General features: G+C 36.8%; 1 protein-coding gene across 6 annotated transcripts; it reads right to left on the bottom strand.

Moving 5' to 3' along the window:
* Positions 1–173: 173 nt before the first annotated feature.
* On the bottom strand, positions 174–21,635 carry LOC127804367 (mitochondrial intermediate peptidase, mitochondrial). 6 transcript variants are annotated; one of them, XM_052341229.1, is made up of 17 exons: positions 21,349–21,635; positions 21,152–21,233; positions 20,780–20,832; positions 20,648–20,702; positions 17,905–18,043; positions 17,771–17,825; positions 16,086–16,308; positions 15,644–15,739; positions 11,202–11,345; positions 10,998–11,123; positions 10,689–10,844; positions 9,700–9,816; positions 8,260–8,385; positions 8,088–8,155; positions 5,985–6,120; positions 5,702–5,867; positions 174–887 (listed from the first exon to the last, which is right to left on the bottom strand). In XM_052341229.1, exons 1-17 carry the CDS (start codon positions 21,522–21,524, stop codon positions 640–642), a joined length of 2,166 nt encoding a protein of 721 aa, XP_052197189.1. In that variant the 5' UTR covers positions 21,525–21,635; the 3' UTR covers positions 174–639. The 6 variants fall into 6 exon arrangements, with proteins under 6 accessions (XP_052197189.1, XP_052197196.1, XP_052197201.1 ...); XM_052341236.1 differs by having other exon boundaries at positions 11,226–11,345; XM_052341241.1 differs by having other exon boundaries at positions 16,086–16,203.
* Between the last annotated feature and the right edge of the window lie 1,650 nt (positions 21,636–23,285).

Below are 23,285 nucleotides of genomic sequence, written 5' to 3'. Positions count from 1 at the left end.
ATTCAAAGGATAATATGATTTGTTGGCCAACTAGATCGACTGAGTGGGGTGACTTGTATTCACCCAACTCTGGCCAACCGAATCAGCCCTATTATCTATGTCTTAACCAAAATGGTTTGAATATGCAAAGAAAATTAATTGAGAGATGTAAGGTAGGATGAATCAGATGAAGATTTAGTAAGGGGATGCAAAAAATCCTTTAAACATAAAATTAAGTTATAGTGATCGTTGTGGAGTGCATCACAGATACTAGTGGAAGTCTCAAATTCATTTGGCCGATTCTACCAAGCGAAATTAAGGCTTCCAATTGTTGTTGCTGATGTTTTGGTACAATTTAGCAAAGAAATACAGGAAATTCTTATTTGCTACATGAAATAAATGGCTATATTCTTTTTTCTTATGAATGATAACCTCATGGCCCTTGACCCGCAAAAGAGGGGTTTTGCATGCCCTCCCAAACAATTCGATAGTTTCAACAGGCACAAATTCACATCGGAGAGTATATCAAAGTTTCTCCGACACTGATGAGAGTGGTGCCAGGCTTCACATATGATATCTTCAGTTCTTCAGAAAGTCACCGAGTTCTCCTCCTTTCTCTGTATCCAATGCAATCACTTGAAAAGGGAAAATCGGATTTTCCTAACCATCCTCCAGACCCATTTCTTTACAGAGGCTTCTTGTCTCAGGAATGATACCTCCATCGCGGTACCTTATAATACCATCCCCCACAAGATCATTCAACAAATTGGCTGGGTCTTTGGCTCCACCGTGTTGCAAGAACCTTGCTCTGAGAGCAGATCCTGTGGCTAGTGATAGAGGATCATCGCGGCATAGCTTTTCCCATATGGTTGCAGCGAAGCACTTGGCGTACAAGTAGCTGTAGTAACCTGTATACATCATCAGCATGAGCATACCTCCTCACTATGTCCAGCACAAAAGGCAATTATGCACTTGAACATGATAAATAGAGAACAGCATATGAATGTTTTACCACGGGACGGTACGTGTAATACTAGATCAGGAATTCACTCTCAAAAAGGCCCCTTATTTCAGGTGGGTATGCTCCCACACTGGCCACGGATCAATCTCTTTGACGGAATAAACCCATCAACCTTTAGTTGGCTTATCAAGTTTAAGTATTTTGTGAGCTATTGCATGTACTGAGCATTTGGTACAGAAAAAAAATTTAAATTCTTAAAATTCATGATTTGTGTTAAAAATCTTTAATTTTTAAAATTTATGTAATTCTATATTTAATTAGCTTTAAACATTCTTAAGAATGTTAGTATTCTTTTTTTAAAAATCATACATTTTTATGTTTGATTTAAATGTAACATTCTTGAAAATTTATTTAATTTTTTTATTTAAAAATAATAAATTTCTTTAACATATAAAATATTGAGGGTAAGAGATATGGAGTTATAAAAGAGTAAGGAATTTGGCAAAGATAATTGTGAAAGAGTTATGAAGTTATAAGAGGACAAGGGATATTTTAATTCACGAGAATCCAAGATTCTCAACCCCTCTTCCATGAAAATTTTTTTGTAAAAAAATTGATTAAAAATAAATTCTCAAAATGTTATTTTTCAAAATTCTTTTTTAAAAAAATTGTATCAAACATAAAAATGAAAATTTTTAACCTAATATTCTAAAAAATCTAAAAACTTACTCCCCGGGTTTATCCAAAAGTGCACCATTAAGGATAGTGATTGGATTCCTTATCATCAAAAACAGGGAGTTAATATCGTGCATCCCACCTTGAATATGAAAAAATCGGATGCAAACTTCTGACGTGAGAACAAGTTAATCAGTGCGTGCTAACTCAGCGTAGGTCATGAGATTTGTTAAACTAGGTTTGACCTACTAAATTACATTGGTTGAGATCAAGGTTGAAATTATTATGAAATTAAAGGCATAAGTTTCCATTTTGCAGTTTGCACCGACGCAACAATCTCTTATTGAAGCTAGACAGGAGGAAAACAGGCCTCGATGTTTAGGACTGAAGTGTTTGGCTTCTGGGAACAGATTGCAGCCATTAAAGAAGAATATAGTGATTCCTTTTCTTTGGTGGGACGGGCCAAACGACTCTAGTAACTTATTCTCTGCCGTACAGAACTGGAACCCCAAAAAAAGTGAAAAGAGGGTGTAAATCTCCAACCTCACTTGAGAGTTTAGAAAGCCCAAAATTAGACTGAATGTTAATATCAATTAACTAGCTATCATGTCCTAAGGATAATTAGAAGGGCAATAATGTAATTAGTTATATTAGTTTGTTAAGAGATATTTGGGTGTTTGTTAGGAGCACATGAGTGCTATTAGAAATTAGTTAAGGAGCTAGCTAAGGCCTATAAAAAGGCCCATTGTAAGAGGAGAGGGTATGCTAAAAATTATTGAATTAAATATCTGATTCTTTCTCATTTTCTCTCTACTTCTCTCCCTCATTTCTCTCTACATCCTTCCTCCATTTCTGTCCAAATATCCCTCTAAACTTTCTATTCTTAGTTCTACTCAATCGGATTCTTCCAATTGCCAATCCAGCCCCATTATGAACCCTAGGTTCATGACAAATGGTATCTGAGCATCGTTCCTTGGCTGTTAATGTCCGATGGCTCCTTTGTGATTGATTTTCGACGATTTAGGCCGTGATCTTTAGCAACCCAAGCTGGTTCAACGAGCTACCATTTATCGGTGGTGCTCAGCCAGTCGTTAAGATTGTAGTGAGTGAGGAGTCGATTCTTCATGTTGATTGGAAATTATAGTCGAATTGAATTAGAAGATTTCCAGCCATAGAATCCGCTGCGACTGACTCTTCCAAACGTCGAAGCAGACTCAAGGCCAGGCGATTCGGGACTGGAAGTGTTGTCGATTTTTGGAGGCGAAGCCGACAGTGACACTCAGTTGTGAAACTCAAGCGTGTTGCCGACTTTAGTGGCAACTTTGAAGGACGGTAACGGAGCCGACCTCGGCCATCCAAGCAAGCTTAGGGAGCAACAGCAATGACGCGGGTTGGTCGAACGACTGGAGTGGGTGACTAGAGGGTGACGCGAACGGCCAGGAGATTGCAATTTGGACTTGGGAGTGTTGCGACCGTCCAAGGCGAGCGTAAGCCCATCGGAGGTGAAGCGGACGGCCCATACCATTACGACCCAGACCGGTAAGCTTCGTATAAGCGTGGTTGTGGCAGTTTTGATCAGGAAGTCCGTTCGAAATTCTGTGGGTGTGGCCGCTGGATCGAAAGGCACGGTGGTGCTGCAAATTTTTGGGTCGAGAAGCAATTCTGACCATTCGGGTGAGGCAAGCTGCCCACCTTGTTCGGAAGGGGATTCCGACCATTATAGAAGAATTAACCCAGGGAGAATCGAGCCCATAACCAACCACTGAAGCAACGAGCAAGTGATTTTCGTTGTTGATTTGGAGGCGACTTGGCTGGGCGGTGTTCCAGCGACTCTGGAGATCTGGAAGGTGGTTAGGTGTTGGAAGGTGCTAATCTCCAAGCCAGCGAGCCCCCTCAGTTCGAAATTGGAAGGCGCAGCAGAGCAGCAAAGTTGATTAGTTTAGTTAGGCGAAGGTATAGCAGCTATTTGGAGTCAATTGATTTTCTGGAGACTGTTTATCCATTGCGTTAGTCAGCTTGAATTGGCAACTCAGTTGCAAATCAGAGTGGCACAGCGGATTCGGTGGGTTTCATGTGGGAAATGGACTCCTCCAGTTTATCCAGCTCGTTGGTTGTTGGTGCTTGAGGCTGTGAGCAAAGAGAAACAAAGGCAGCCAAGGGGAGCAGTGCATACATGGAGCAAATGAACCCTAGATTGTAGCAAAAGAATGCTTCATTTTCAGCTAGAATGGAGCTTCAATGGCAGCCAAAGAATGCTACATTTTCAGTTGACCAGAAACATCAAATTTGGGAAAAGAAGTTTGAGAATGAGATTAGCCGAAGGGACAAAGGAACCAGCAGTGGGTTTGATGAAGAATGCAAGGAATTCGTTCGAATGTTTCGCGAAAAGTTGTAAGAGTTTGCAATGATACTATCTAAGGAGTATCATTACAATTTTCCAGCGAAATACTTCGATGATTATCATGGAAGTTTTAACAAGGAGGAATTTCTCAAAATGGACCAACTAAAGGAGAAGTCAAGATGGCAGGAAGGGGATTCAGTTGCAGTGATTGAGAAGTTAGAAGAAAAGATAATACCCCAAGATGCATCTACTGAAAGGCTGCAAGGAAACAATAGGGAAGCAATTGATGAAGTGATAGAGGAAGCCAAAGCCAACTCATTACCCCGGGTGGCTAGTGCATGGGCGGAAGGATTTGGTATTGCTCCAGATCAGAAGTTTGTGAAAATGGGACAGCATTGGATCAAACAAATCAGGCTAAAGGACCAGCCATCGGTGTGGATGATGGTGCTGAAGCCTTTCATCAAATTTTAGACTTATCGAAATTTGAGGAACAATCACATTCGGAACAAAATATGGATTTGACTTGGGTTAAAATAGGCAACAAGAAGGTGAAGACAGCACTAACTGGAGGAAAACTAAGGGATATAGCGGAAGGAATCGAAGGGATTGCTGAAGAAAACAAAACTATCGCTGCTGTGTTGGTTTTTTGCTCCTACTAGAAAATCCAAGTTGCTGTCTAACATATGGAAGGATGATTTGTTGGCTGAAATTGAAGTTACACCAGCTCCTAAGGCTAATGCTCACAAGCAGCCTTGGTATGAGTGTCCAAGGTAAATCTGGAATCTTCCGTTGCTGCATTTCGAGGATGCTGATGATATCTTTCAATGTGCAGCTGTGGTGCACCATGGAGGTGTAGGAACAACTGCTGCTGGTATTGAACTTGAACTCTATCAAATTGCTCCTATTGAAGTTCTAGGCCGAATTACGACGGGGATTGATCTTGGATACTTAAGAACGATGAAGAAGAAAAGGCCTAGAAGGACAAGAAAAGAAAGAAAGAAAAATCAGATAGAGAAGGCGGGCATTGGATAAAGAAGCAATGGCTAGGTGGTAATAAGTTTCTTGGGGACAAGAAACATTTCAAGAAGGAGAAATTGTCATGTCCTAAGGGTAATTAGAAGAGCAATAATGTAATTAGTTATATTAGTTTGTTAGGAGATATTTGGGTGTTTGTTAGGAGCACATGAGTGCTGTTAGAAATTAGTTAAGGAGCTAGCTAAGGCCTATAAAAAGGCCCATTGTAAGAGGAGAGGGTATGCTGAAAATTATTGAATTGAATATCTGATTCTCTCTCATTTTCTCTCTACTTCTCTCCCTCATTTCTCTCTACATCCTTCCTCCATTTCTGTCCAAATATCCCTCTAAACTTTCTGTTCTTAGTTCTACTCAATCGAATTCTTCCGATTGCCAATTCAGCCCCGTTATAAACCCTAGGTTCATGACACTAGCCTATGCAAAATCGTAGCCAGTACGTGAAAGCTATATACATAAACAATGTTTCCATCTAGAAACTCCTAGGTGTGGATCAATTTCATGGAAAACTATTTCCAAAACCACAACTATTACCGTCTCCAGTTGCTTGTATCAATATTGTGTTCAGTGGATTTTTTTTTTTTTTTTTTTTGCTATAGTTTCCATGTGGAGTCTGGGCAGGTATGTACAATGCCCAAAGTTGTATATATCACGTGATGCATAATACTTCTATGAAGAGGAAACTTAAAGAGAGTTTCTAATTGTGATGATACCTGCACCGTAATTTAGAAGATGACTAAAGCGAGTGTGCCAATGTGTACCCTCCACATGCTTCCAGCTAGTATGTCGTCTTTTTAAATCCGCAACAATAGAAATTGTATCTACTGGTAAAGGCAGCTGCTCTCCATGAAGTGTTTGGTCAATTAAGGCATAAAATATCTGATGAACACAAGCAAGCAAACTTTCATTATGTCTCCTGCTTTTTTGCCTTCTCTCTTCCCTACACAAAAATCTTAAGCACATCATGGATAACACATAATTCTTCAGAAAACAAACCTGGCGTTGCAACTCAGTTGCTGCAAACATCTTTCTGGCCCGTTGTATTGATTCTACTAGTTTCTCTGGTATTGTTTCCCCAGTGGAATAATGTCTCGCAAATTTCTTGAGGACACGATAATCCCAAGCATAGTACCTAGAAAAGTTGACCACAACCAACATTAGATGCCTAAAATCTTTGTTTTCACATTTAAGTTTATGAAAATGCAAGAATTCCTGCATATGCTGCATATAAGTAGAGGATGGAAATGTGTTGCAGAGCCTATCACAGACATTTAGCAGATTGGGACCTTTGAGCTAAAGCAATTAGAAATCTCAGAGAGAATTATGTGTCTTGTGTGGATGACCATCTCCAACCCAACCCCAAATTTGGGGTAAAATCCCAAATTTGGGGTAAAACCCTCTCCAACCCACCCCCAAATCCTACCCCAAATTTGGGGTTGTGAATAGTATTACCCCAAATTTGGGGTTGCACTATTTCTTGACCCCAAATTTGGGATAATATGTTTATTCCTATTTTGTCCCTCCCATTTTAACTATAACAAAATTTAATTCTTTTTGTATCCCACCTTTATATATTTTTACATTTTTATTTACTTATTATTAGTATTAATAATATTTAAATAATATTAATAAATTATAATCAATTAATGAATAATAATTAATAAATGCACTAAATTAGAAATTAGTAAATAATAATTGATTAATAATATTTTTACGTTATATGTAATAATATTTTTTTAATTTTATTGTGTTCAATATAATGTTTTGTTAATTGAGATAGTAAATGTAATGCTTTTACTTTTTAATATTATTGATAATTAAATTTTTTTTGTTAATTATGTAATTTTTAGGTAATAATTTAAATTAATATATAATAAATAAGTAAATAATTTACATTATAAAAAAATGTTTAGAATCAAAAAATAAAGAAAAAAAGAATAAACTATCCCTTTACCCCAGTTGGAGAGGAATTGGGTCTTACCCCAAATTTGGGGTAAAGGGTCGGAGATGCCCTTAAAGCCAAAAGAATCATCAAACTGTCACTGTCTGATAGAAGACCAGTAAAAGATTCAGTTAGATGCAATCAGATAGCATTATTTCCAATTAGGATTTATGGGTTTTTCTTAAGATGAAAGTGTATCTCCAGTCTTGTTGTGAAGCAAGATAAAGAGGGATGCTATCAGATGCTGCCAAAAATAAGAATGTGAGAAATGTCTATTAAGAGGGGTCAGATATGCTTGTACCTACACATAATTATATAACTAATAGAGACATGTCCTCTATGTCTTTGTCTGATGCGAACATGTGCCATTTGTCTATGTGATGGTCAGATTTGAAAATTTCCCCAAACCCATTAAGCTCCTCTCACTAGCAGTAAATATTAAAGCCTTAGTTCCCCCCAACAGATAAATGATGTTTGTGTACAGTAACCAATAAAATCTTACCAACCCAGCAGCCAATGATGAGGAGTTGAGGACACTCTCTGGTCACATCTAGTCCCTTAGGAAATACCAAGTTGCTTAGGTTGCATTATCAACACAGACACTAGTTAGAATCTGATTAAGTTCCCTATCAGAGGCACCCCATCTAGTATCAAATTATCAATCCTGGGAAATCAATTTGATCTCCAAAGAGGCACTAATGTGATCCAGATAGCATTCTCCTGTATAGAATCAAATTCACTTGTTGAACATGATCGATTAATTGAAGCTATCCAGTGGTTGACTTTGCAAATCCCCGCCCAGGTCATCCCCTCAATTGCTATTTGTGATAATCAGATTTTTTTGGTTGCTGAACCAAGTACCATAATCACTAACCATGCAACAGATCTTATGAAGATGATTGCATCACCTGAACAAGAGACGCCCCTCATCTGCCATCATTTTGCAATGAAGATGATTGCATCACCTGAACAATCGATGATTTACCATTCTCTCACTATTGACAATGTTTCTAACCCACTCAATTTTATGTTGAGAAAAAGTTGATCATGTCCAAATTGGCAACTAAAAGTTACTGCACCATAATCTATTTCAATCATATATACAGATCTCAAACAACTGAAAGGTAGAATAGAAGCTGTGTCAGCAATCTACTCACTCAAAAAGGTTTGAAGGTGTTTCAGCCAAATCAAGAACCACCCTAGTACCTGAAAAATGCTGGTAATCCTACAAGCACAATTAAAAGAAAAAATGTATTAATATAACAAAGACGAGGAAAACAAGACAAGGAAAACAAATGCCAACTTACTGGCAAGTCATGAGCTAAATACCGTTCGAGAAAGCAATGAGTGAAGAGCATGTCCAAACTCATGAAAAAGAGTTTCCACTTCCCAATGGTTCAGCCTCACACTTGCTGGAGTACATGAACCCGAAAAATTGCAAACAAGGGCCACAACCTGCACCATGAGAGAGAAACCTAAATTTGAAACAGCTCAATGCATGCAAACAAAAAAGCCCCAATAACTGTCAATCTAACACATTCATCAACAATTTCAAAATATAAGGTTCAGCAACGGATTTCTTTACAAAGATTAAGATCAGTATCTGATACACACTGCTTCAAGAAGAGTGGCACTACTTTGAAATTTAGCTCTTCCTATCACACCTCCAAACTAATGGGCAAACTGAGGTGGTGTATATGACTTTGGAAATGTATCTTAAGACCTTTGTTTCTGAAGATAACCAGAAATTACTGCTAACTGTTACCATGGGCAGAATTATGGTACAATACCTCATTTCACTCATATCAATTATGTTCCTTTTCAAACACTATATGGCAGAACTACCACTAGTTTGCTTGATTATGTAGCAAAAGGATAACCTGTGGAGGCAGTGGACCAGAATCTACTGCAGAGGACTCAACTTATTAGGCAACTCAAGCTACATCTTAACAAGGAAAAAATCAGAGTGAAGATCCAACCGGACAAACATAGGAGGGAGGTTCAACTCCAAGAAGAATTGGGTGAAACTCCAGTCATATAAGCAACATTCTTAGACTCATAGGACTCTTTATAAGCTAAGTCCAAACTACTCTGGCCCTATCAGGTGCTACGGGCATTTAAAATAAATGGCCCAGCACAAAAATGTGTATTGAGGAACATCTAGTACAAAGGAGATTTAAGGGGAAATGCTATGTCCAAAAAAAAAAAAACGAAAAGTGAGAAGTTATGGCAGACACCCTGCTGATAAAATTATCAAAGCAGATAGTAAACCACTACACTTCACCCAAGAGATTTAAAGAAGACACCCAAGATTATCTGATCACTGAAAGATGGTGCTAATCATAATGTTCATCTTGACCACCTATTTTTCATGCTTTAACTTTGTTTCTTTGAAGTAATAATACAGACTAAGAGGAGGGGATTTAGTGAGCTTCTGATCTCATCTATTGTCCATATATACCACTATTGTAGAAAAGAAGCTATTGGTTAGATGCACTTCTTGGGCATTACCCCCATCACCCAGTGCTCTAAGCAGTTGTCAACTTCTGTTTTTGTCTTAAGACAAGGTTCAAGTAACTTGAGTATATTATATCAAAGAGGATAATCAACAAAAGGCCAGGGAAAGTGAAAGTGAATAAAGTTGTGAATAACTATAAGATGTACAGTTGCTAGAAAAGAAACAAAAACAGAACGTAAGCAGCACTTTATGTCATACAATCCTGGAAATCAGAAATCAAAATACAAGCGAAAGTGGATAGATTTACATACAGGAAGTTGGTATTCTGTTTCAGAGATGCGCCGGCCACCTTTAATGGCAAAATGAGCAGAACCAGGATACTTGCCTGTTCTTGAATTCAAATCAAGGAACAAGTACCCCAAGTCACCCTGAGAAGGAAGTATAATGCCTTGATACAGAGATAATAAAGATGTTAACAGCAATCTAACTAGAGCTTTTCAAAAATGAATAAATAAAACAAGAATGAAACATGTAAAACCATCAAGAATGTTTGTTATTGAACTGCCGAGGATGCATGCACTTTGTACCACTAAGGCAGTGTGGATTGGAGAAAGTACGAAGAGTGCATTATGTACCACTAAAGCCGTAAAACATCAGATAAGTCACAATAAAGCTAATGAACATGATTTATTTAACAAATCCATTCCCAAAACTAAAAACTGACGAGCATAGATAGCCTCCTCCATTTAAGAAACAGGCTGGTGAGACTAATGAAAGAACCAATTTAGGAAACTTCCAGGAGATCAAAATCATTGGTAAAATTGGCATGGACCCATTGTCAACCCCCCCACCCCCCCCCCCCCCCCCCCCCAAAAAAAAAAAAAACACACATGTGCCTACGCACTGGGGAAAGAAAAAGGAAAGACCAACAAGAAAAAATTGTTTATATGAATGCCATTATTAAACAACATTTTCAAGTAAGAAACAAAAAGATAATGATCACAAGCGAAATACAGAATTTTTGTATTAGAGCTACATTGTTAATATACAATCAAAATGGATCAATATCATTGGTTTCTACATGATTAAATAATTAAAAGGGCATCCCTAGTGCATGAGGCACCCCACTTTGCAATTGTTGGGTTCATTTTTGTATGTGACCCCTTACCCTTACCTTGCAAAGAGGCTATTTTTACAAATCCAGACCCATGACCTTCCAGTCACAAAGAAGCAGTCTCACCATTGTTATCAAGGCCCACCCTCACATGATCAAAGCACTATTAACTTCTAAAATGCATACCTCTTCAGGATGATGAAGTAACATCTTAAGCACATCTGGATGCCAAGACTCCCCAGGTGCTAGAGGGATATTACACAATGTCACACCAAACAATAACTGAACCAGGACCTTCAAGCCCTCTATACATTGCAGCAAAGGAAAATATGATGCTACAACCTGCATGGAGCACAAGATAAATGATTCGACAGAGAATGAGAAATCATCTAGAATATAGGAAAACTCAGGATAATCTAAATTCACCAACTTTTGAGCACAGAAACAACTAGAAGAATTATGTGGACTGCAAAGAAAAGGAAACCATGCACATACTGAGGAGTCCAAGCTGTAAGCTGATGTTTTCATCAATCCTGTGAAGTATGCTTCGTCCCAGGCCTCTAGTTCAGCATTTATCTGGCCACTCCGCTCTCTTTTAAAATCCCAAATTTTTTTGAACTCCTACATAGACAGTATCTGCTGGTCTAAGTATGTAATTGCAACAGTCTTGACATAAAGTACCATGACATGATGCCTTACAAGTATATGTACTGAACATAATACCTCATCAGCCTTTGGCCTAACAATTTCACTCATCTCAAGCAAAAAAGACATTACAACCTCTGGTGATGCAGCCATATTTGGATGTACTGCAAATTCAGCATAAGATTTGTAGCCCAACATCTGCATGCATCTATAAGGAAACAAATTAACTGCTAAATATGTTATAGCATAAAAAGCACCTCCAATTATGTCTTTTTTTCTTCTTCTCACAAGTACTCCCAGTCACATGTCACTTTCATGAAGAATGATGCCTCTTGATAAAAACTAGTAATGACATGAAAATTAATTGTTTTTATGAATTTATCTTTCTGCTTCACGCTTGCCCTAATGCTTAGCATCAAGTTCTCTGAGTCTGAAAGCAACAGGAATCTAAATGGTGGAACTAGAGCACTATGCATAACCTTGGAGGTGGAAAGTAGCGAGTGGATGCATGTGAAATTCACATTCATTGCCAGCATCTACAAAAACTGGGTACAACCATACAAGAGAAATGATGTGGAACATGGTTAGGACTAAGGAGGAGAAAACAGAAGAGCAAGGAAGAAAAGAGACGCAGCAGAGAAAGAGAAGAAAAGAGAGAAGGATAAGAGAAGAAAGCATAGAGAAGAAGGTAAGTCCAGCGAGAGAAGAAAAATGTAAGGCCCGACTTTTGGACCTTATTTTTGAGAAGGCCCAGGGAGAGCCAAGCCCTGTGACAAAGTTGGTATCAGAACTTAAACTTTAGGACTTAAACAAAATGAAAATGATATGACACATAGGTACACAAATAAGGGGTTAAACACTTTCACATGCATTGTATTGCTTACACTATACTCCCGAAGCAAGTTTTTGGCAGAATAGGTATAAATATGGACCGTGGCATATTCACAACCTTGCCCTGCCAAGGACTCTTGGTCCCTTTTGTTTTGTCTGATAAGACAACATAAATGTTGTACACAGGAAAATCATGCCTCCTAAGACTCAAGGTGGTGCTAGCCAAATGCGTGATTAGTGGTTTAAACATGTTGAATTTTATCATATTTTCACCTTATTCCCATTAAATAAATGTGCTAAATTGTCATTTATCCATGTTTTGTAGGAATTATCCGGATTTGAGGTGAGATATTCGGATATAAGGCTGAAGCTCACTCATATTCGGATACCTAAGGAAGCATATTTGTATATGGGGCAGAAAGGAAGCATATTCAAATACACAAGGAAGCTTATTTGGAGATATGCAAAAGTATCTGAATACAAGAGAGAAGCCCAAGCACAACATCTGGATATCAAAGTCCATACATTTGGATACCTTCTAAAGGCCATTTCAGAGAATTTGTGAGAAAAACGCGGTGGCACCCGATCGTAAATTAACACCAAATGATGGGCCATTTGCAAAAGAAGATGATCCTATAAATTCACATCGTCGTCTACGATTTGGGGATTGAGAAGAATTTTCTAGAGATTCAAGTTGAGGGTTTACAGTAATACAGAGATAGGAGTGGACGAGAGTTTGTATTTTGTTTTCTGTTTTGTTATTTCATTGCTTTGTTATTTTTTGTCGTGTTTATATCTTTCCTTTCTAGTTGTTTAGAGGTCGTGTTTACAATACATTGCTCTATGATTTCTGTTTGTATTGATGTTGTTATTTCTCCGTTAACTAGAGTTGGTGTTTACGATTTGTTGCAATCTATATACTGCATCAATTACTGCGTCTTTTCATTTTCAATTAAACGGCATGATGTTATCTTCTGCATTTACAATTCGTGTTTGATTTCATTGCCTATTTGATTAATCATTTGAGTAACATTTGAAGATGTGTGCCTAAATACATACTTGGGCCAAGACAAAAACAGTGTCCAATGCCATTGATTTCCCAAAGAAGTCGAACTTTAAATGCATAAACAGAAGTCTGATTTAAGTTGAGTAGCATTCGTATATTGGATCTTTGAGTTTGGATTGGAGCATAAGCCTAACTTAGAGTATCCATATCATGTATAGAGGTTACTAGAACTGGAAACGCTATCATACCCAAACTCAAATGAGCAAATTGTATTCACTTGTTTTGTGTGTTAATCATAGTTCAATTTAGAATCTCTCATATCATGTATGGAGATTGCTAGACCAAGAATTATCATTATCTTAAAATGTATTTAATGGCAAAACCTCAAGCTTAGTTCAGATCGACGTTACCATTTATCTGTCTATTTGGAAAATAGTTGGATTGGCACTGAAATTGTCTTGACCCAAGATTACTTATATTCAACGTCAATTTAGTTCATTTCTATATTTAGCATCAGTTTAGTTTAATTCAAATTCAGCTTATTCCAACATATTCTACTCAACCCAAATGTTCTAGTACATTCATTTTTTTCCATAAATAATCTCCCAATAAATCGACCTGGACTCATCAAGAAAATTAAATTGTGCTGCACGTACACTCGTACATTGGCGAGTATAAATGCCTCACCCATGTTTTGATAAATGAGTTCCTATTTTGATAAATTAAGTTTTGCAAGGTGAGTGGTGCAGCAATGCGTGGACGTGGCAGTCGTCGTGGGGGTGGTCATGGCTGTGGAAGAGGATAGGCTATTTCTGGGGGCCAACTTCCCTAGGGTGCCCATGGCAAGTGACCACGTAGGAACAGTGACGAACAAAACCAAGGGGATGGGAATACACTTGTCCACCAAGACACCAGAGGAGCAGGCAAATCCTCTAGCTTACCACAGTCCATCGAGGACTAAAGGCAGCAGTAAGCGAGATGCTAAAGAGTTGGAAGAAGCCAAGGGATGGATCAGGGTTGCAAAGCGGAGGACAAACTATACTTGACAAGCCGGATCATGGGGTGGATGTTCACTTGACAGAATTCATGTGATACAACCCGCCTTGGTTTGATGAGATTAGTGACAATGTGGAGCCAGAGCAGTTCATGAGTAAGTGCAAGAAGATCTGCAAGGCACTAGGGTGCAGCCAACAGAGGATGGTGGAGTGTACTGCCTTTCAATTGGAAAGCCCAGCTTATACATGGTAAGTTGGTACGAGCATATGAAGGCGGGTAGACCGCCAGGTGCACCACCACTAAGGTGGGAGAAATTCAGTAGCAAGTTTAGGGAGTGATTCATCCCTGATGCTGTGAAGAAGGCAAGGGCTCGAGAGTTCGAAGAATTGAAGCAGACCCCCGACATGACAGTGGAGCAGTACAATCGCAGGTTCACTTACTTGGCGGAATTCGCTCCTAAACTAGTAGCCTCCGAGCAAGCAAGAGTAGAGCATTTTGTGAATGGATTGTGGAGCCCCTCTATAAGGCTATGGTTCTTTCTAACCTTCCCGCACATGCCAAAGTAGTGAGTGGAGCAATAATGATAGAGAAAAGGGTTATGGACGAGCGAGCCCAAAGCGAACAACGCAAAAGGGCAAGGAGCGATTATCCCAACTCTTTAGTACCTCATTTATTGTTGCCTTTACCCCAATTTGAATTCTATCCTCAATGGATTGTGGTAAGGTAGAGGATCCGCCCACTCCTTTGGTGTCTTGGTTGACAAGTGCATTTCTATCCCCTTGGTGTTGTTCGTCACTATCTCTACGTGGTCGCCTGCCATGGGGCACCCTAGGCAAGTACGGGCAAGCCACAGTCAACTTCCCCATAAATAGCCTTTCCTCTTCCACGGCCACAGCCACACCCACAACGATCGCCACGTCCACGCGTCTAGCTAGCACCACCTTGAGTCTTAAGAGAGATGATTTTCCTGTGTACAACATTTAAGCTATCTTATCATACGTAACAAAATAATAAACCAAATAACATAGAACTCCACATACACAATCATGATATGCATAAGGGACCTAGAGTCCTTGGTAGGGCAAGGTTGTGAATATGCCACGATTCATATTCATAACTATTCTATCAAAAACTTGCTTCGAGAGTACAATGTATGCAATACAATGCATGTGAAAGTATTTAACCCCTTATTCGTGTACCTACATGTTATATCATTTTCATTTTTATGTCCCAAAGTTCTAAAGCCTAAACTATGATACCAACTTTGTCACATGAACTTGGCTCCCCTTGGGCCTTCTCAAAAATAAGGCCAAAAAGTTGGGCCTTACAAAAAACATAGGAAAGAGAGGAAGGAAGGGAGAAGGGGGGGAGGGAGGGGGGGACGATTTGCAAGTGCAATAGGACAATTGGCATCTTCCTAGAAAATATCGATAAGGAAAAATACATATTATGGCATATCCCAGGAACTCATCCTGGGTATAGATTGAATTACAAGGTCATACTCAAAAAGTTCCAACATCCGGAGCACAGAAACACATTCAACAAATATAAATTAAGGAGGTATTATGCAGAAGTATATCATTTAATGTGAAGGTTTTTTTTTTTTTTAGATTAATCATTTAGCATGAAGTTTGGAAATTACTATAAACATGATGAAGTTAACCTGAGCAATTTCATGACGAGCAGCAATAAGCTTATCAAGGACACCAAGGTTGGCAAATGGGACAGAATTTCCTTTGACATATGCCACCTGCCTAACCTACATGAGATCCAAAAGCTAGATAGGTGAGTAAACTTTGTTTAGCTGAACTTAAAGACAAATGAAAGTCAAACAACGTAAACACTAAACAACTGAAACTTTGAAATGTTGAATGACGACAAGGTGGCTCAAATAAATCAACACATCTAAAACAACTCAGCGAATTTCAACCACAGGAAATAACAGGTCAGTGCCAATTGAAATTTAAATAGTTCTTAAAAGAATCCAATACGTTAACCCACCAATAGCTCCAGCTTCTACAAGCAACTCCAGAGTCTAGGCTTTGTGAACATAAATAATGAATACTTTCACAAATATATGTACTAAACAAAGCTAATAAAGCTACCTCAGAATCTGATGCCCACTGCAGAACAGAGGACAGAGTACTTGGCTCTGTTGCTATCCGAAATCCTTTTTCTCTTGTATTATATCTTGTCTTTAAAAACTCTGTAGATGTACTTGATCTGGAACGATAAATGGGCTTAGCAAGATGGTGCAACGGTTTTGGTATACGTGATGTGGGAAATATATCCACATAACCCGGGTCAATAATAATATTTTCATTGAACCTGAACAAAATAGATGCATACAGGAAAATTATTTTACTGATCCTTAAATCAAAAAGGATACCTGATAACTAGAGAAATAGCACTCCAGTGCCCATTTATATGAATAAAAAGATGTTCAAAGTTGGGAAAATGACAAAGAGATAATGCTTTGGGAAAGGGTGATTAAGAAATGGTTAACAAGAGAAGCCAAGGTCTTTGAAAATCAATTTGGTTTTTTGCTCGGGGGTCAATAACAGAAATTATCTACTTACTAAAGCATCTAATGGGAAGGTCCAGAGATAAACAGAAGGATTTGCATGTGGTATTTATTAACTTGGAAAATCTTATGGCAAAGTCCACAAAGAAATCATATGGAAGGTACTAGAGACAAAAAGAATTTGGATTGCCTGTATACACATCATCACGAACATGTATCATCAAGAAAAAACGTGTGTTAGGACTTTAAGGAGAAAATACTAAGACTTTTCCAATTACATTTAAATTACATCAAGCATCTGCACTGAGCCCCTACCTCTTTGCTCTTGTGATGAATGATCATGATGGATGAGGCAAAAAAGGGTATGAATATCAAGCGTGAATTATGGGAAAACACCTTCAAATCTTTCAGGTTGAGAAAGTCAAAAACTGAATATAAGGATTGTAAGTTCAGGAAAAACAAAGTGTGAATGATATTTTGGCAAGATTTGAAGATCATACCATTCCTAGAAAAGATCAATCTAGAAATTTCACATTGATTGTTCAAAAAGAAAGGAATATCATTGAGAATGTTACTCATGGAATCAAGGCAAAATAGTTAAAGTGGAAAGATTTTGTCTAGCATTTTATGTGGTTGTGAAATCCCTTAAAGCAAAAAATGAAAGTTTTATCAAACAAATATAAAATTATCTTCGTTGACTGTTAGGTAGTTAAGTTCTACGGTATTCAAAATACAAGCATAAATGAGATGAAAATGTTAAGATGGATGTGTGGCCATACAAAAAGAGGTAGAATTAAAAACGATATTATATGTAATAAGTTTGAAGTGATGCTTGTTGAAGATAAGATACATGAGATGCAATTAAGATGGTTTAGACATGTGAGAAGAAGATCAATTGACACTTATGAGGTAAGGTGATTAAACAAAAGAATTTTGTTACGAAAGAGATAAAGGAAGACCAAAAAAGGTGGAAAACCCATAAACATTGTATGGGGTATAATAGCCTTATTATAGAAGATATAGGCAAGGATAGAGATAGTTAGGAAGCTAGGGTTCACACAGCCACCCCACCGAGTGGGACTGAGACTTGGGATTTTAATTATCATTGTTGTTGATGATGATGAATTATTATTGATGATGATGATGATCAATAAATAATTCTAGCCTCCTACAGCAGAATGATAATCATAAGGAAGAATAATAATAAGTTAAGAGGGCAACTGATCAGAATAATATATTAAGTCAGTTAAAGAGAACAATACTTACACTCTGCACAATTGACAAATTTCTATATTTAGCTGATTAACACGGTCCAGCTTATCTATAAGGAAGAAAACAATTATTAATAATTGACAAAGAAACATGTCAGAGCAAAAATCTACAGGATGAAATGTGAATACCAGCGCTAAGATGAATTCCACCCTTTTCAAAATCAACGCGAAGCGAATGTGCTGTCCTTTGAGCTTCAGTACCACATAAAAGATTATCTTTCTCTGCTTTTATCACCGCACTATATAGTGTGTGATTTGTATTGAGATACTGTACACCGTTAATTAAAGTAAAAGGCCTTTTCAACAGTAAAAGCATTTAAAACATATTATATTCTTGACAAAAATATTGATTTTATCAATCATGCATAAAGAAATGCTAAAATATCTTCAGTAGTATAAAACTTGCAAGGCATTTTAATCCTTGAGCCTTAAAGTACAACAACAACAACATACCAAGCCTTAAAGTAATGCTAAAACATCCTTAAGGAGTGTTAAATTGCCAGCAGTTCCTGTATTGCAAAGGAATTTTAATATATCGGTGGATGTTCAAATATTTTGATTTTGAAATGTGCCTCTAATTCTATTACTTGGCAGACAAATGGGGGAGGGGGAAGCAAAATGAACAAGAACAACAAAAAAACATAAAAGTTGAGCATTGATTCAAAAGCGCTAAATTTTCTCAATGATGCCATTGGATGCTCATTGCAAATGTCATGTAATTTAAGATGTGTTGTTCATTTGATAATCCAGAAGTTAATATAGAAATACACAAGTTATCAATAATTTGATCGTATAATGTTTGCCACGTTAGCAAAATAATGTCCCTCAATGATAATGCAGAAAGCACGATCTCATATGTTGACACATGAATGTGTTTCTCACCTGAGAATCCTAATGCTGATTATTTAGTCTTCCTGGCAGCCAAATGATGATCCCTTTTATACTACTTATTTTCAGATTTAATAAATAGTAACAAATAAGGAGAACAAGTTCAGCGGAAGTGCAGAAGAAAGAGAGATAAAGAGCAACCACAGGAAAGGAAAGAGGATGTGGGAATTAATAACAATCCCTGTATTCAATAATTAATAATCAAAATTTGATTAACCCGATCTAAATATAAAATTTGATTAACCCCTACTGGTTACAGATTTTTTTGTCATGTTCTTGAGTTTTCATTCAAAAAATTTTGTATAGAAACATGCTGAGTTTTCATTTATATACTTTTTTATAAACACATGCGTGTTGGAATAAAATTTAAATTTGACTAGTATAATATGCACATTAATAATAAAACGGAAACACAACTATTCAATAAAAGGAGATTTAGAAAAAGAACGTAGAACCAGATTGAAGTGAGGTATGCCGAAGCAAATCATCTTAAGGCAGATTTTTTATCGTGTACTTGTTATTTCAGTATTATGGCTAGTTCAAGTGTGCCACCTAGTGGGGGGAATGAATAAGTTTCTGGTTTCAATCCATTTGTTATGCCTCCGGCATCCCAGCATGAGAAACCTGAGAAATTCAATGGCACGGATTTCAAGCGTTGGCAGCACAAAATGCTGTTTTATCTTACTATGCTGAATCTTGCCAAATTTCTCAAGGAAGAATGTCCTGCACATTCTAAGGAGAATGCTGGTGACAAGGAAGTCGAGTTAGTAACTGATGCATGGAAGCATGCTGATTTCCTATGTCGAAATTGCATTCTGAATGCGTTGGATAATTCATTATACAACGTATACAGTTCAATCGAGACGGCTAAGGAATTGTGGAAATCTCTTGACAAAAAGTACAAGACAGAAAATGCTGGGACAAAGAAATTTGTTGTCGGCAAATTTCTGGACTACAAGATGGTTGATAGCAAGACCGTTATCAGCCAGGTGCAAGAGATGCAGATCATCCTACATGATATTGCAGCCGAGGGCATGATATTGAGCGAGTTTTTCCAAATAGCTGTTATAATTGAAAAGCTACCTATCTCGATGTACTGTCTTTCAGACAGTACTCTTCTTCATCTTCCTAGTTCTATGTCGACTTCTTCCATTCATGTGGGGGATTGTTGGAATTAATGGGTTTTAAATATGTGAATTGGAAAAGTCTCCAAGATTGGGCGTGACTGTTCATATAGGGCGCGGGTGAGCGGACATGTTTGTTCGGGTGAGTGGACATGTCTATTTGGATGTGAAAAATGCAAGGGAAGAGATATGTGCCTTCGTCAAAGGGTGTAATTTGGACCTTCAAGTCACATCTAAATATGAAATGATGCGATCTGAAGATCTAGTTTAAACTAAATCAAAGAACATAACCTTTCACAATTGGACACTTGAAAATAGATAGGACCCCCATATTCCATTCTCTCAATCAATCAAAAATCTATTCAAATTATTAATTTCATACTTTCCTTCTCCAACATAATTTCATAATTTTCTATTATTTCCAAATACAAGAGATTTTAATCTCTTTCCGTCAAGTAAAGAAGAAGAGTACTATTTTGTTTGGTTTCGCCCATCGAGGTTAGTATTGTGCTGTACTAATTCTATGAATAAGTGTTGTATCTTGGAAGACAGACGTCCATTGATCCTTTAGTACCATTGAGGGGGCGACATCTGTCTTAAAGAGATTTGCTTCGGCATACCTCACTTCAATCTGGTTCTGTGTTCTTTTTCCAAATCTCCTTTCATTGAACAGTTGTGTTTCCATTTTATTATTAATGTGCATATTATACTAGTCAAATTTAGATTTTATTCCAACAATGCACATAGTAAATAAAATCAACATTGTGTTCCTAACACAAGCATGCATGAATTCTATAATTGAATACAGTATTACTAGTTTAAAAAATTCAAAATAAAAAATAAACGCTCAGACAACTCACATGTAGATATTCATTGATTCTCATTGAAGCCTTATTCGCCTCCTCAACAAATTCCCTGCAATGCAAAAACATCTCTTTATGCACCAGCAATAACCGCGAGCAAAAGCACGCACGAACGGAACAATATACGACCTGTCAGGATGAGTGTGTCTACATAGTTCTGCAGAGTCCACAACTGAACAGACCTATGAAATCAATATTGCAATTACCCACAGACTCCAAAATCACATTTACATAAATATGCGCACATTGACGCAAAGGGTATGTAAATTGATTGATATAGAGAATTAGGTTTTCTCATGGGAAAGCAAAATATAAGTAACCTAAAACAAAAAAAATAAATTTCTTCGACATCCATCTACAGTTACTACTAAAAACTACAACCAAAATAGTAAATAAATCTATCTTTAATTCCTTCAATTTTTTGTCCTGTGATTTTCTTTTTTACTTTCCTTCTCACTCCACAAATCAGAGATCAGAGTTCTAAACCTAACGTAAACATACAGTGTCTGATATTTCGTCCATGGATCGGATAATCTCTTCGGATGATGGCATTCCAGAAATGTAAGTAACGAGTTCACCTGACCTGTCAAAAACAAAGCTTAGATGTTAGCGTTCAGTGAAAGGAACAGCAAACCGCCGAATGCTTGCTTAGGAGACAAAAGCAGTTTTTCCTTGCACTTCCTAGTATTTCATTTTACCGCTCAATAGCTTCGTCGACGAAACGGCGAAAGCCTTCGGGAGACTTCAAGATGTCGAAGCCATAGAGACCGGTGTCCTTAAATTCTGGAGCTGTTGAGGTGTGTATGCTGGCGCCAAGACGAAGGAGATTCGTGGTTGATCGCCGGATTATCGCCGACATGGTCCGCCGCAGCATGATCGGCCGGTGGTGGCGACGGTTCAAAGCGCACTGTATGAGCTTCGACGGCGGCGTGGGGTCGAGGGTCGAAGAAGGGGGACGATTCAACTAATGGATTGGGCAGACAGAGGCACGAATCGGGTCAGTTATAAAATTAAGGTAATATTATCCCGGTTCCCATGAGAAAAAATATAAAAAAATAAAAAAAAATCGGGTTTGATATAAAATGAGAGATTTGTAATTAGGGTCGTAAATAAAAGTCATTCAGATTTGATAATGGCTCAGTGATATTTAACTCGAAAAAAAAATTATTTAAGTTTATTTGTTAAGATAAATTAACCAAGATTAACTTTAAATTTGAAACTCGATTTGTAAATAATATAAAATTGAGCTGAATAAAATGTAATTCGTTAATTAGTGAATTGACTCGACTAGAGACTCGTGAACATAACTTATTAGAAGTTCGCTATTAAATTAAATATATTAATATATATATAATATATTAATGTATATTTTATATAAATATTATTTAAAGGTGAAGACATTAATGTACCCTTGTACTTTATTAAAAAGGTACCATGATACCATGAAATTTTAAAACATCCCATTAAATATTTATATTTAAAAATTGTGAAACTATCAAACATTTCAACAAAATAAGTGAAAACAAGCACTAGTGAGCGAAACATGGCTATTGAATTTAATGGAAATGTAAATGCACCCCTATATTTTATCAAAAAGTCTCGTAACAATTGAATTTTCAAAACGTTTTATCGCACACATATACTTTAGAAAATAAAAACTATTAAATATTTTTTAATTTGTTATTAAATTAAATGCACTTGTATACAATTAGACACTAGTATTTTAAAAAAGTAAAATTATTATACAATTTGTTTATTTATTATTAAATTATATACACAGATGTACTTTACCAAAAAAAAATCTTATAACACTCTAAATTTTCACAACATCCTATTACACATCTCTAATCCAAAAAAGTAGAACCATTAAGCACCTTTTAATTTGTTATTAAATAATTAAGTTGTAATTAAAAAATAAAAAACTAATGTTACATTTAGTCTTATAATTTTTTTCAATACTAATTTTATAATTAAAGATGTACTAACATTTTATGTTTTAAAAAGTAATAGCATTTACTTTCATAAAAATTAAAAAAATTATAATTTACTAGACTGTATGGATGTCATATTTTTTGCACTTTCGAACTATTCTTAACTTGTGCATAAAGAGTGTTTAATAGCTCAATTTTTTTAGAATATAGGTGTCTAATGAGTATATTAATAACAAGTCAAATTGTTCATTACATTCAAATTTATCGTTCTCAACAAAATTGATTAATGAAACCTCTTAGAAGAGGATAATTAAAAATAAAAAATAAAGCTCGTAGAGTTGTATTTAATAGTCCAAGAGCATGCTAGGAAATTGTACAAGAAAAAACAATACATATTGCTGCTAGTTAACTCTTTGAATTTGAGATATTCAGTGCGTCAAATTGATGTTGTCATGTGATGTTCGAACAGTGGAACTAGTTTGATTGTGTTGTGCAGTGGTGGTTTGCTTTCTGCTTCTTTGTATCTCATTTATTTGTCTTTGCAGTTGTCTAAATGTAAAAGTATATTTACTTTTTGTATATATATATATATATATATATATAAACTTGAAACATGGTTTGCAACGGATAGAGATTGCAACATAGATTGTTGCGAGAATCTATATTTTTGTGAAATTGTCAAGTAATTTAAGCAAGTTTAGAAT

Source organism: Diospyros lotus, chromosome 1 (genome assembly GCF_014633365.1).
Source record: "Diospyros lotus cultivar Yz01 chromosome 1, ASM1463336v1, whole genome shotgun sequence".
NCBI lineage: Eukaryota > Viridiplantae > Streptophyta > Magnoliopsida > Ericales > Ebenaceae > Diospyros > Diospyros lotus.
This window is presented reverse-complemented; position numbering and strand designations above follow the sequence as displayed.

Excerpts from the sequence above, each read along its gene's own strand:
- LOC127804367 (XM_052341229.1), bottom strand. The coding sequence starts at position 21,524 with ATGCTGCGGCGGACCATGTCGGCGATAATCCGGCGATCAACCACGAAT. Across the intron at positions 16,309-17,770 it reads ATTTGTCAATTGTGCAGAGT|GTTCAATGAAAATATTATTA; the intron begins GTAAGTATTGTT and ends TATTTTGTTCAG. Across the intron at positions 11,124-11,201 it reads TATGTTCAGTACATATACTT|GAGTTCAAAAAAATTTGGGA; the intron begins GTAAGGCATCAT and ends CTGTCTATGTAG.